This window comes from Merops nubicus, unplaced genomic scaffold (genome assembly GCF_000691845.1).
Source record: "Merops nubicus isolate BGI_N331 unplaced genomic scaffold, ASM69184v1 scaffold3301, whole genome shotgun sequence".
NCBI classification, from domain to species: Eukaryota; Metazoa; Chordata; class Aves; order Coraciiformes; family Meropidae; genus Merops; species Merops nubicus.
The window spans coordinates 524-15,107 of record NW_008588827.1 but is presented as its reverse complement, the minus strand read 5'-3'; the positions used below and the strand labels follow the sequence as shown (position 1 = coordinate 15,107).

General features: G+C 42.1%; 1 protein-coding gene across 1 annotated transcript; it reads right to left on the bottom strand.

The window, feature by feature from the left end:
• Nucleotides 1–10,344: 10,344 nt before the first annotated feature.
• Nucleotides 10,345–13,896, bottom strand: LOC103781645 (mitochondrial inner membrane protein COX18; the record flags this gene model as incomplete). The annotated part of the gene is made up of 5 exons (XM_008949363.1): nucleotides 10,345–10,550; nucleotides 11,317–11,424; nucleotides 12,095–12,207; nucleotides 13,296–13,459; nucleotides 13,796–13,896. Coding segments are annotated over 5 exons (660 nt in total), but the record flags the coding sequence as incomplete, so codon positions are not given.
• Nucleotides 13,897–14,584: the final 688 nt, after the last annotated feature.

Below are 14,584 nucleotides of genomic sequence, written 5' to 3'. Positions count from 1 at the left end.
AGAGTTTGTACAAGCCACTGGAATGAACTGAGAGCAAACTGTTTCTCGAGCTGGCTACAAATATTAAACTTAAACCAAACCACAACGAGGTACAGGGAGGGTATAGGCTGAGCTATTAAGTTCTCTCCAATGCTCCTAGTTAGCATTTAGTTTTCACTCAGAAGGTTTAACAGAGAAAGGTGCAAGACACTAATCTTACAGAGAAATACCGTTATCAAAGACACCATTCCACACTCCTTCCAAACCTTCTGGACCATATAAGACACCCTGACTCCTTCAGGAGTAATTTCTCCACATCAGTAAGAATTTTAGGAGGCCAACTAATCACCATCTGGAAGAACCTTTAAGCAATCAGCACTTTCCTCCCTCCCATTATCTCAAGTCCATCACCTTCCAAAATACCCTTCCCAGACTGGTTTCAATTTCAGAGAGGTATTGCCTGAAATTCATAGGTCAAGCACATAAAGTCTTACCTAGAAACAAAGGTTAAGGATTTTATTAGAGCATTATATGAGGGCCTAAAATCCAAGAGGACTATGAAAACTGCATTTTCCCAATACACCAGCAGTATGGAAAATCAGAAATCACTTTAATAATACTTTTTGATCATCAAAAAAGTAGATTTATTTGTCCCAGGCAGTGAAATACCTGGTTTAAGTACTGCTTAAAAGATAAGCGCCTTCAAAGTATTACCATGTATTTTAGTTACCTGTGTGAAACTGCAAAGCACTCTGAAACATTTGCAAACCCTTGTTTTCCACCAACTTTGCTTCTTCATACAGTAACGTGCAGCTCCAGTGCAGGGCAGCCCGTTTCTTCACAATGGAACTGCTCAGGTGTTGCACGACTCACTGGAAGAAGATCCATCGCCACTTTTTGTGCATAAGGTACATAAACATGAACCAGAAGCAGCTGCTGATAGTTCTGGAAACAAATAACTCTGAACAAGAACGCCTCAAAATTCCCAAAGGGGTTAGAGAGCAAATGAGACCATAGATAGAGGTGTGTGGATATATTTAGGCACTAGTACATAGTTAGTACAGTGGTGGTTTTAAACTTGCTTTAAAGTCAAACCGTGTCTTTCTCAGCAGTGAAAAGATTTAGCCACCCCCTGGGATTCACTATTAAAACCAGTGACATCTCTCTGCATAAAAAGAATGTCAGAATGTTCACCCAGCTGCATGATCCCTTCGCCTGAGCAGTCAGACATAGATAATGAAGAGATTAATTCACTCCAGGTATAACTGCAAGAACTAAAATAAGATAAAAAAGGCTGAACATGTTTCAAGGTCATTGCAGATTTTTGTCCAGAGCTCTACAAACAACTTTTTCCACCACCCAGGGCTCATCTCACATAAAATTACAACATCTACTGTCTTTTTTTTTTTTTTTTGCTAAACACCTACACCCTAGCCCCAAGGATCATGAAACGAGGAGACCCAGCAAGCTTGTCAGAAGAGATTTTACATGAGAGTCACTGGGACTTTGTGAATCGTTAGTGCTGACCCAGAGGAGCAAAATCCTGACACAGGCTTGACGGGAAGCGCAACTCAGAGGTCTCTGCAACTTTGTGCTCTGGAGCACAGATGGCTGTGGTCGCTCAAGCCTGATTTCAGGAGGCTTTTCCACAGAGGCATCTTCTGCCTCAGGTACGGATGCACAGTGGTAACTCTTGACCTCCTTCTCTGCATTGCCTGCTTGCACATGTCATCACTGGTTTGGAAAAGCAACAGAAGGACAAATCAGCTAAACTCTGCCTGATGGTGGAAATCCTGATTTGACTTTGACCTGCCATAGCAAAAACCAAACTGAAGCACTATGCTGCTGCTGCCCTAAAAAAGGAAAGGCAGCTTCTTTTCCAGGCTGCCTCTGCATTTCTGATCAGCAAAACCACTTAATGCTCTAAGTGGCATCTTCAATTAAATGCTGTGTTTTTCTCAGCTTCATAGAATCATTTTTGTTGGAAGAGACCTTCAAGTTCATCAAGGCCAACCATTAACCCAGTACTGCCATGTCACCGCTAAACCATGGCCCTCAGCACCACAGCTCCACTGCTTGGAAACCCTGCCAGGTATGTGGACTCTACCACTGCCCTGGGCAGCCTGGGACAAGCCTTGACAACCCTTTCCTAACAGAAATTGTCCCTCATGTCTAACCTGAACCTCCCCTGACACACCTTGAGGCTCTTCCTTCTTGTTCCTTGGGAGAAGATCCTGACCCCCTCCTGGGTCCAGTCTCCTTCCAGGAAGTTGTCAAGAGTGAGGTGATCTCCCCTGAGCCTCCTCTCCAGGCTCAACACCTGTGGGTCCCTCAGCTGTTCCTCACCAGACTTGGGCTCTAAGCCCTTCTCCAGCTTTGTTGCCATTCTCTGGACACACTCCAGTCCCTCAAGGTCCTTCTAGGAGGGAGGGGCCCAAAAATTTCAGCAGTTAAATCTACTGGGATGAAGGACAGAGCTGGCTGTTTTCTGAGCAGTGGTTATGTTGAATGTGCATCCCAGCTGGCTCAGTTCCGAGCTGTGGCAATGGCTAAGCTTGCAGCACCACTGCAGCACATAAGAAGTTGATTCTCACTGCTCTTGATCACAAAAATCATACGTGGGTACAACTACTTCTCCTGAGAAAGCAGCAACAGAACAACAGATCTGACCAAATAGTCATTTTGAATATTGCCTCTTAAATCCAGGCACTGCATTCATTTTTTTTTTATTTATTTTTTATTTTTTTTTTTTTTTTTTTTATTTTTTAATAAAAAATAGATTCCCTACTCCTCCTGTCCTTATGGCTTCCAGCTCCAGAACATGAGAGTGTGCCCTGCCTGGCTGCCCAAGCCACGGCTCTGAGAGGATTAGCCCCGTGGTGTTTGTGAACCCTGTCCAGAAAGAGTGCACACACTCGGGATGTTTCCAGCCTTCTCCGAGAGGCCCCAGGGGCCAGTGGTGGACCCTTTGCACCAGATCACTTTCCAAAGCTTGGTACTGCAGATGTAGTGCTCACACTTGAGAGCTCTCTGGTAAGCAATGCCCATTGAAGAAAGAGCCTCTAAGAGCAGATTAAAGATGCCCAAGCTCTGTATTATTTCCACACAACTGACAGGCTTCTGCCTCCATTTAGAAATAAAACAAGGCCAAGGCTCTGACACAAACACCAGCACATGATGGTTCCCCTGGTTCCTGCTCACTCCCCAGCATCAGTATTGCCCATATCAGCCATGATTCAACTGAAAAAACGTTCCAGCAGGACTCAGAAACCTCTCACAATGAGGCAGTTTTGATGCAACCATTCTCCTCTGTGGAAGAAGTGTCTGGCTACAAACTGTGTGGATGCCAACTATGCTGTGACATCCAGCCTCCAAGGCTAAGAGCAGGAACTGGCTCCTTTTCTTTAACTGCACAGACTCAGCTAAAAGGTGCCCCCTTCCCAGCTGGAATCACATTTGCAGACCATGGGATCTGTTAATATGATGGGATAATAAGACAGCCAGTGTAATTCTATCCCAAGGGAAATGGTGAAAAGGAGGAAAAAGAAATTCAGAGTAGCTTTCCTTCAAGTGCTTCTACAATATCTGAAACCCTGCTGGTAACTAGCTGCTAATGAGGAGACTGGAGATCTCAGCCTGCTTCTCTGCATTGTGGCCCCAAGTTTCCTCCTCCTTCAGCTTTACATAAACCAAACAAATTCTGTGCACACAATATGAAATACCTGCATGTGGACGTGGGATGAAGAGCATTTAATGTGTAAGAAAACTCCATGAAGAGACATTTGCTTTTTCCATTGCTTTAAGTCACATGAGGCATCTCAGGTAAACTATCCTTCAACCCACTTTACTGCATGTGACAAAACTCCCTGTCTGTCTTTCTAGGCAAAGAAATCAAGTTCAAATATTTCCTAACCTGATGCTTTTAATCTGGAATTTACCAAAGAGTGGGGCTTTTTATGGACAGGAGAGGAGGCAAATGCTCTGAGCATTTGTACAGATGGCGAGCGTGACAGAAACACCAAAATACTACAGATTCTTCAGTAAAGAGAAGCAGCTACACACAGTGAACCCAGGGCCTTCCCTCATATTTGCTATCTCCAGAATGTTTGGATGTGTGAAAAATCCTAACAGCAGATAGCTGGATTTAAGCAAGCTGAGACCAAACTTACCTTCGTATACTGCTTCAGCTGAAAACTTTTAAGATAGTGTGCTGGGATTTAGGTTCACCTTCATTAATAGGGAGGCAGGGAAAACAAAATAGTAATAAAAAAGGAAAATAATACCTAATGCATGTCTCTTTGCCTTTACATGATGCTGTTGTCAGATTTTAAAAGCAATTTCACTCTTTGGTTGGAAGTCAAAAGGATCCACGCAAGAAATAAATACTCAAAAGAGGAGGAAAAATTGGCACTGCACTTTTTCAACTTGCCAAGTTAAAGGAATGTTATTGAAGACTTTCTTACATAAATGTTCCTTGACCTCTGAATGAACCAACAGGTCTTAAAAACTGCATTAGCCAAAGCAAATTCCCATAGCAAATAAAACATTTTGCCGAGTGCATCAGATCTTCCTCTGTGCAGCACAAAGAAAACTCCACGACCAAAAATGGCAAGTTAGCATTTCCTGCTTGAGTCTAAGTGAGTCAAATAAACTGCTGGTGAGCAGTTGCCAGTGTCTAGATAGTAGAATTGGAACATGCCACGCTGACCTCTCCCGAGTTCTCGCAGAGCTGGCCAACCTTCTTCTACTGTTTTGCCTAGCACACTCAGGAGGACAGCCCATCATTTTCAAACTGGAAATAAGTGGCTGCCCAGGGAATTTACTGGGCTTTAGATGGAGAAAAATCCCATTAATTTATTTATTTTAAAGGTATTTGTTGCTGAAATATTCACTGTTCACAATGTGGAAAGAATAACAACTTTCACCCAAAACTAAATTTTTAAATTAGTAAGCTAAATCCATGGTTGGGCGCCTCCATCATAGCTTGCTCCAGCTCTGGATTTTTAGGCAGAATCCTCTTTTCCCAGGGCTTTCAGGCTGTTTGAACATACTCCATTTCCACTGGAAAATACAACTCATGGTGAATTTGTTAAACATGTTGTTGGAGACCCTCAATAACTTGCTAACTTGTAAAACCCTCTCTTCTGAAAATTCATATATTGGTGCCCAATCATTTAGTCTCTGCTTCCTGCATCTCAAATGACTTTAAAATAGTACAAAATTAATACCCTAATCTGAGTGAAACTCCTCAATAGTAAGATAACATATTATATTATTATATCCCATAATTCTGAGTTAGAGCGTATTGCACCTTCTGCAGCCTGAGAGTTGCATATCATAGGGCACACTCATGGTGAGAAAACATGCTCCTGCAGCAATCTGCCTCCAATTTCCAGGTCAGAAAATGAGTGAATAGCAAGAAAAACAACCCTAAGTCATTTTTTGAGAGTGGACCACACAGCTTTCAACAACAAGGACTAGAAAATGCTGTTTGACTACAAATCATAGTGATACTTATCCAAATAGCAAAGAGGAGAGTCAGAAGCCATTATAAACCCAGCCATTATAATGCCAGCACAGTAACGCAACAGCTCCTTCGCTCAGTCCCATGCCACAAACCTGTGGTTTGCATTATTTGACACTGTAAGAACATCATCTTGCTTCACAGAGCTCAGAGAAGATATATTATAAAAGCTCAAAGCACCGAACTAAATATCATTTGGCCAGAATAGCAGAATTTGTTTTCCCTACCTTTAGGATTTTTAAAAGACTATACTGTGGTCAAGTCCTCACTTGTGCATTTCAGCAGACCTAAGCCTGATTTTCCACAGAGATCTTGAGTCCAAACTTTTAATTGTCACAACGGCAAATGGCTTGTGACAGCAAATAATGTGATATGCACTTCCTCCTGAGCCAGGCTGTTCTTATTTCAGTTCCATTCCTCAGCAGGTTGGCTGTGTAGGGAAAGTAAACACAACAAAGCTCCAAGCTCTCACAGACCAACAGCCATGTTCTGTTCCCTTTTGAGATGCTCATGTCAATGTGGCCACGCCATAGCAAAGAAAAACAGAAGGACCTGCAGGACTAGCTAAGAATAATCAGGTGTGCTGCATTAGAGCACTTCAAGGCATCGCTGCTCCTGTTTTCTCCCGATTTCTCCAATCAGTTTATTCTAGATCATCTGCATCTGAAGGGAAAAAGGTCACCATGTATTTGTAAAAAATTGCAGTCACGTGTCCAGTCAGTCTCTGGGGGCTTATTGCTGAAACCGTTCTCCTCCGTATCCCCAAACAAAGCTTATCTCTCAGCCTCCCACTAAAAGCATATAAAGTGGAAAAATGCAAGCATAGCAAAGCTTTTATTACCCAATTAATCTGAGGTTGTTTACTTTGTAAACTAAGAGAATTATTAGCTGCACTCTCTGGAGCAAGCACTTATCCAAGCAGTAACTAAATAAAGCCCACAAAGTGCACAGTGATCCCAGATGGAAATCAGTGTTTCCTTGCAAATGGCACCACTTTGGAATCCACGGACCTAGTTCCAGTCCCTCACCATTTTCCTTTTGACAAAGTTGGATCTTATCCAGTTACAAAGGTCAGCAAGGACCTAGTGACTTAACTGTAATTCTGGCAATGTACTACAGAAATTCCTAGAAATAAGCAACAGGAATATTTTCAAAAAGCTGAGCGTCAAAAGTAGGTAGCATTTTAAATAGCAAATAACGTGAACCACAAAGAAATCTACAGAAAAGGTAAAAATCCCAACTCCTGGCTTGAACACTGACTTGCAAGAGATGTTATAAAAAAAGAGTGTTTAAAGAAGGCTGGCTTTCTGAAAAAAAATCTACAAAAAGGTACGACATGGAACTCCTGGGAAGGAAGGTGTTCTAAGGCACATTTCATTGGAAACTGACCCAGGAATGAATCTTAAGCTTTCATTGTGTCCAGTTTAGGCATAAATCAAAACATTTTCAGAAGTTGTCTGGAGTTTTTAGTTCCTCTGTTTTATAGAACATTAAAAAAACCCCAATCTTGTTTCATTAGGTGGACTGGCCAGCTAGACTTGAACGAAATGCACAAAGAAGATGAATGCTCGGAAAGGCAAATCCCTTTAGCTGTACCCACAAGATAAAAGACAAGGCTTTAGGCTACATCAATATGAAACTTCTAAAAAGTTCTTCTTTGCCAGCTTTTAATTTAAAACTCTTCCTCAAACAGTTCCTATAGACACAGAATTTATTTGAAATACAAAGAGCCCCAAATACAAGATCATGGTCTTAATTCACCAGGTCAAGTATGAAATTAGAGGGAAATCATAGCCTTAAATTCCAGTTCTAATTCATCATAGTCAATATTACTGCAGATTTCTTTGCTATTTTCTACCACAGAACTAAGTAAAAGGAAAGACATAATTTTTATTATCATTTTATCTACTCCTAGGCAAAATCACAGCATGCCAAATGTGGATGAATGTGCCAAAGTAACTGTAGTTGGGAAGGACAGTCAGGGAAAGCATGCTTACCAAGTTTAAGCACCTGACTCTAAGCAATGCAAAAAATTCTTATTGGTCACCTTGCAGGGAGACCCAGAGGGGACTCTTGTTTCCCCAGTCAAAGTGGGAAAAAAAGAGCCCTCTGGGAGAAATAAAGCATCAGCAGTTCCTCCTGAAGGATTCTTACCTTCTTTTATTGAAACTAAAGTAGGAGATTATATTAAATAAAGCGGGTTAAAAAACGTTATTGACTCATACTCTGACTGTGAAGTTAATCAGGGCATTCAAGTTACAAACCTGCAGTTGGACAAATGAGTCTCCAAAGCTCATTTCTTTAAATAAAGGAGCATATGGATGCCTGTGCTCATCTCAGCCTGCACTGAAGTCAGGCACCAAACTTGCACGTGCTTCTTGAAAAACCCCTACCCAACTCCAAAGCCTGTAACACCAGAAAGTAACTGTGTGCACCAAAAATAGATCAAAACCCTCAAAGTGACATGGACTCAAAGCACATCCCTTCTTATGAGGTCACTTCACCCATTTACATGCCTTCAAAAATCTCTGGCAGGTTACCGTGGTAGCTTCAGGCTTGCAGCCTTTGCAGCTTCTTTCTGAGACAAGAACTTTTGGCTAGATCTAGTATGACCCATCCTCCCACAGCTGGCATGACACTGGCAAGGAAAAGCCACGACGTCAGCAGCAACTCCCCAACTGTGTTCTCCAATTTGACACTGAGGCAACTGCACAGTCCAGCTTGATCTAGACCACGCTCGTACCGCTGAGAGATCCAGCAATGCCTGAAATCATGGCCTACACTAGTCCTAGATCTACAAAAAGAAGAGGAAAAATAAAAGAATAATAAAAAAAAAAATTAAGGACATTCTCTCTCTGCTGGTTTTTGTGTGTTGTGTGCTGCAAATTCCTCACTGGCCTGTTCTGCTCTTTTTTAACGTAATACTAACTTGTGATCCCTCAAACTGTAAAAACAAAGCAGCAGCCCTCACTTAGGAGGGCAGCAGCTGCTGTTTCCCTCAGCGCTGTGCTGTGCTTCAAAGGAACAAGGACTATTTTATTTACCATTAGAAATAAGTCAGGTCAATTAAATAGAGGTAACTCCAACAATAACAAGTGGAAACCAGGAGCAGAGCTCCCCGGCCAGCTGGACACAGGGCTGCATAAACCGATGGCTTTGCAAAGACAACCAGGTGCTACAAGGGATAGTCCTGACACCAGCCCGCTTCCATTTGGCCTCCTCAGCCCACAAAGAGGGAGCAGCTAGCGAGTTCCTCTTGTTAGCTTGAAGATCAGCGGTGTCAAACACTGGGTCACTTCAAAGGGACATGGCCATGAGGTGGAAAAGTGGTGTACACTGCAAAGGGATGGGCCGATTAAGTTCTGAAATGGCATCGAGATGAAAGACAGAAGAAGAAAAAAGTTTCCTGCCTGCTTGCCCTAGATTTTAGAAGCCAAGAGCTAACAACGTGAACTATAGCTTGAGCACCCCCATGTGTACAGCAGGATATTCAAAAATACTCAAGCCCTTTTTGTCTCTTCAGAAACCACAGAGCTCAAGTGCCAAAAATGACACTTAGACCTTGAAAAAAAATTCTTGTGCTTCAAGGAATCCACCCTCAGCAACTCAGCTTCAAATTAAGCATTTGGATTCTCTGCTAAAACAACCATAAAGAACAAGGAGGTGGACTGGCAAAGGCCCAAATTCTCTGGCAGACAACAGTGCTTCCTGTGAGCACCCTGTAAATGATGTTACAAGGTTATCCTGGCAGTTGCATCTTCAGTGTGACACCACAGATGAACTCAGCTTGAAGTACCATAAGAAAGACAAGAAGTAGAGGGAAGTTAAAATGGAAACTCCCTCCTCCTTTCCAACATTTCATATCTTTTGTTACTAGTGGGGTTTGATAATTTATGTATAATTTATTTGATTTTAGTAAAGCTGGAAGGGGATGTCTGTAGAATTAGTGAAGAAATGTCCAAGCCAAGGAGAGCTCTACAGCACATGACTTAATAACAGGCTATCACCCAGAAAGAACTGGTTACACGCTTTTTCAAGACACTTCCATTTTGTTATCAAAAAACATTCTGCACTTGGAAAACCTGTCTGAGAGGAAAAAATACATGCAATGCTTTGCCCGCTATCCTCATTTCTGCTTCTCTACAAAAAAAAAAAAGATGACCTGCTGTAAGTCCCAGCTTGCAGACCTCGGTGTGACAGGACATTTGTGTGCAGAGTTTCAGAGCAACGTGTGCCTGCTGACTCCAGAGGCACGCGGAGGAAGGCAAGGTGTCAATCTGAACACCCTTACAGAAATACCCACGTGCACTTTGATGTTTGCATGAAAAAATATAATAAAATAATATAGAGGTCCCTTAAGGCATTCTTTGCACTTTACTTTTAGGACTTACCTTAAAAAAAGAGATTTGATATACAGCTGTTTAGTTTCATCATTTGTTCTTTTTCAAGGTGCTACTTGCCTTTATTGCATACAGTAAGTAGCTCCTACTCCATTGTATTCATGGAAAAGGAGATCAGGACCAGAAACAACTCAAGAAACTTGTCCGCCTGGCTTCAAATCCAATGCACAGAAGACTGACAATGACCTAGTTTACTCTGCAGTTGCAGGAAGTCAATCCCTATGATTATTCAGGAGACAAACTTCTATTGCTGGACTATTCTGACTGCAGAATGACCACCCTCAAAACAAAATTTCCCAATAAACACACATTGCGCTGAAGGATCGTTCTTTATGACCAGGAAATGCTTTATTTGGAAAATAAATGTAATTCCAGCTGCAGGATTTTATAGTAAGTGCATCTCGAGGAAACAGCACTGCTTAAACTGCCCATGCAAGGTTTGTGGGTCAGCTCTTCTGACAGCTCCAACGACATCACTTCTTCAACCCGTATTTGGTGGCCAGGGCAGACACAACATCCCTGTAAGGAGTGTCCGAGTCAGACTTGGTCCTGGGAATGCAGCACAGCCGACGGAAGGTCGGGGAACGCAGCAACAGGTTGTGTGAGAGCCCCACGAGGCTGGAGGACAGCCAGTACAATGCCATGGACTGCAACGAGACAAGCGGCGAGGTCAGTGTCCCGGCCTGTGGCGGCAGCACGGCCCACTCAGGGAGCTCTTCACCAACACAACCACTGGCTGCTTCCAGGTAGTGAGAAAAACAACTGACCTAAAGCCACTCCTCTCAACAACAATAATGGCTTCCATTTCAAGTGCATTTGGCACTCTTACTCATCTCTCCAGGAGGAAAAAGTAATCTACACTGAAGTCTGACAACAGTTCAGAAATTAATTCATGTTAAACTTCTGTATTTCAGGCTCTAAGCTGATGTGCCTAACAATGAGAAGCTTTATTGTTGCTAACCACTGCAAAAATATTCAGAAGGAGAGCACCTGGTAGAAATGAGAAATTTTTTGAGAAGATCGTGGGAAATTTCCTTGTCTAAGAACTACATTGTTTGCCACTCACAGTAAGAAAACACTTTGGAAACCTTTATCTCTATGTCCTTATATAAAGTCTTCCTCTCATTTTTAGATCACAAAAAGGGTGCTAACCCACACTGAATGTCCTTCCAAGACCTAAAATAATGTTTAGAAGCAGTACGTTTGCAGATTCTTTCCTGTTGAACAAAAATATTTGAAATACTTTAAGAATCCATATGTATACATGGACAAAACACCTTATTTGTTTGAGGACACACTGTTACAGAAGGTACAGCCTGTTAAATATGCCAGGAAATTTCATTAGTGCTCTTTAGGCACTAGTAACAAACCAGAGCTGCAGGTTAATGGAGGCATCATTAAGACGCTACTTACAGACGGGACTGTTGCAGCAACAGGGATCATCACTACTGAGACCACCCGAAAGAAGTTCGTAGAAAGCTTCTGGAGCCTGGAGATTTCCTTTTTTTGTGAAGCAAAGATCTGAAAGGGGAGAAAACTATGGTAATAAACAAGTTCTTTCTGAAAAGACTGAAATGAGAAAAAAAGGCAACAGTGGGGTTTCCCGTGACTACAGAAGAAGATGAAGTTAGAGCAAAAGCCAGAGGGTTTGAGTTTGATGAGAACACCTAATGCAAAAATCAAGAAAAACATTTCCATTAAACTACCACAGAAATGCAAAATTAAGACTTCCTTTCTTTTTTATATCTGTTGATTAATCTCCTCAGCAATCTTCAGAAGTTCTACATTTTTTCAATTTATTAAGAACATAAAATATCGTTAGTTTTCACCACAAGGTAGTAATAAATAATGAAGGGTTAAACAAATGAAAAAACCCCACATGTATTTTTGGATGCTTAACACCCAGGAAGCTCATGAGAACATCATTCTAAGAGAAACTTCCAAGTCAAAACTGAGTTTCACTGAAGTTCAAAATAAAGTATCTGGAATGCATCACCTCAGAATTTGTTTGAAGACACACATTCAGCAGCACAGAACAATATTTTTTTCAGTTCTGCCCAATGCATTTACAACAGTGACTATCTGTGACTGCTCTTCTGTTACCATGCTTTAGAATTTGGAAATGTTGTCTTACAGTTATAATAACACCAGTTATCGTTTCCCAATCACCCACTTTATTGCACCAACGTACCTCCACTATCAGCAAATTCACGAGCCCGAGTGAAACTGGCAAAATCCAGGTAGAATCTGGTGCTGTGAGGTCTGTAAACCACAAAGCTCCGCCCGCCGAAAACTGTTCTTGAACTACAAGGAGAGTTTAAAGAAAATATGGAATTAAGTACAATTTGCTACCTCAGGTGTGTCAGAAGCACTGCATGGATTACAGCCAGATCATCGAAGTTCCTAGGTGCATTTTATCTACATGATAAACAGCATCAATGCAGAAAACTTTGGTCTAACTTCACACATCAAGGCATTTTGCTATCAAGACAGGCAAAAAATGGTGTGAGCCTGCTTTGCCAATGACTAGGCCTAACACAAATAACACAGCCAGCAGAAAGACAAACCAGTAAGTGGTCTGCATTGAATATAGAAAAGTCATTCCATGAACAGTCACTGGGGTACAAACAAGTCAATTTGTTCACATGCAATCAACATTACCCCCAACAATCCAAACAATATTACCTGACCGACAATAGGTGGAACAAATAAGGAAGCAAGGCTTCCCATAGATGGAATGGGAAACAAACAGGTCAACAAATTAAACACATAAGATAAAGGTGGCCACATGTCCACCTCTCACCCTCCTAGCCCATGTTTACAAAGGTCCAGGCTGACTGTGGCCCAGTTCCAGGGAGAACCCGGAGGTCCATCCTCAACCAGGAAGCTCTGTGAAGTGCATCCACTTCGCAGACAGACACTCCTGACTCCCTGCAAGTGGTCCCAGCTTTTATCCCCAGGCAGACCCCTGACCTTTGTCAACTCAATGCAGGACCCCTGGGGCTCATTTCCCTTATGGCTCCCCCTGCAAGGCCGGCCGCACCCTGGGGGGAAGCTATAAGGCAAACTCACCACCTCTGTATGAAGGGCTGTGGGAATCACCCATATGTCAACCTTTATTCGGGGCTTGGGGTTCAAAACCCAGCATTTCAGAGACACAAGCTGTGGCTTAATCTAGCACAACATGAACAAGGTAGCTAAAGTCTTTGAAACTAATTCTTATCACGTATTTACCTACACTTAAACTATGGCAAGTCTAAACACTTAGTAGCAGAATAGTTTCTCTATCAGCTTATAAACCAAGCTTGTTCTTTAACCAACCAAGTGCCTGTAAGAAGAGTAACTGAAGGAAAAGTGGCTGTTCTTAGAGCGTGTCTGCTCTGGTGAATCACCTTCTGAGCTCGTGGCACCAATGCTGCAGTTGCGCAAAGCCAGGGACACGCAAACCCACATGGGAATCTGTACCCACACCAGTAAAGTGGCTTTGAAGGGATGGCAGTTGTCTCGAATGTACAGCTCCGTAATAATCCTCCGCAGGTTTTTCTTGAAGTGGAACCTTTCAGAAAGAAGGGAAAAATAAAGTCTTCTCATGGTACCTGTTGCAGGTAACTCCTTAAATTCTGAAATAACATTTCTCTGCGTTGTGCACAATCAACTGGCTTCTTTAGGTGCAGCTCTGGAAAACTGAAGCCTTTCTCTCCAAACGTGCCTCACTCCTTTGCTCACGCCCTTCCCTCACAACTTACTCTGACACAAGTCACTCGCAGAAGTGGCATAAAAATCTAAGCTTTGGGCAACAGCAGAATCTTTCTGTCAGACTGCTGTTTGTAGGACCTCCCCTCCTGCCATCCCACAGTCTGTATTTCTAAGGTGGATACAATTGTCACCTTACCTGGCCATCTTTTCAGACCAACCCAGTTGCTTTCCACGAACAGAAACTTCATAGCGAAGACGCTCAGCTAGTTTTTTGATCTCGGGCTGCAAGTTTTCCAACTAGCTAAAGAAAAGGAAAAATCTTTATGCACAGTTACATGGACAAAAGCTCACTCTCCCCATGTGATACTGTCCAGATGCTGAAAACCACTGCAAAGGACAAGGCCCACATCTGCAAACACCTCTTATCTTTAAACTAAATAAATGCACAAACATACTGGTCAGAAGTATTTGACAGTAATTGCAAAAAATACCATTTTACTCCTAAACGAAATAAATACAGCATTAGGTTTTACATTTTGTCCTTGATAAGCACATTTTTATCTTCATTCAGGAACCGTGACCAGCTACTTAACAAAAAACATTTAATGCTGTTTCAAAAATATTTAAAGCACAGCAGGACACACAACCTTGCAGTCACTGAAGTCACTATCTTGAGAAATCAGAAACACTGTTATGCAGGAATACAATACAATGTTAATTTTTGCAATGAAAAGGAAAAAGGACTATTACTGTAAACAAATGGAAGAAAAATAACAGCTCCCCCCCCCAACACCAAACATGCTGTGGTAAAGAAATTAAATTATGCTTCTGATACAAAAATGTTCTTAAGCATGTAATCCAAGAAGGACACCTGGATGCACCAGTCTGACTTTTACCACTGGTGAAGAACGAGGATCCAACTGATCCTAAACAAACCTGAGTTCTGGCAGCAGTGAAGCTCCTCCACCCTCCCTGGGTTGGTAAA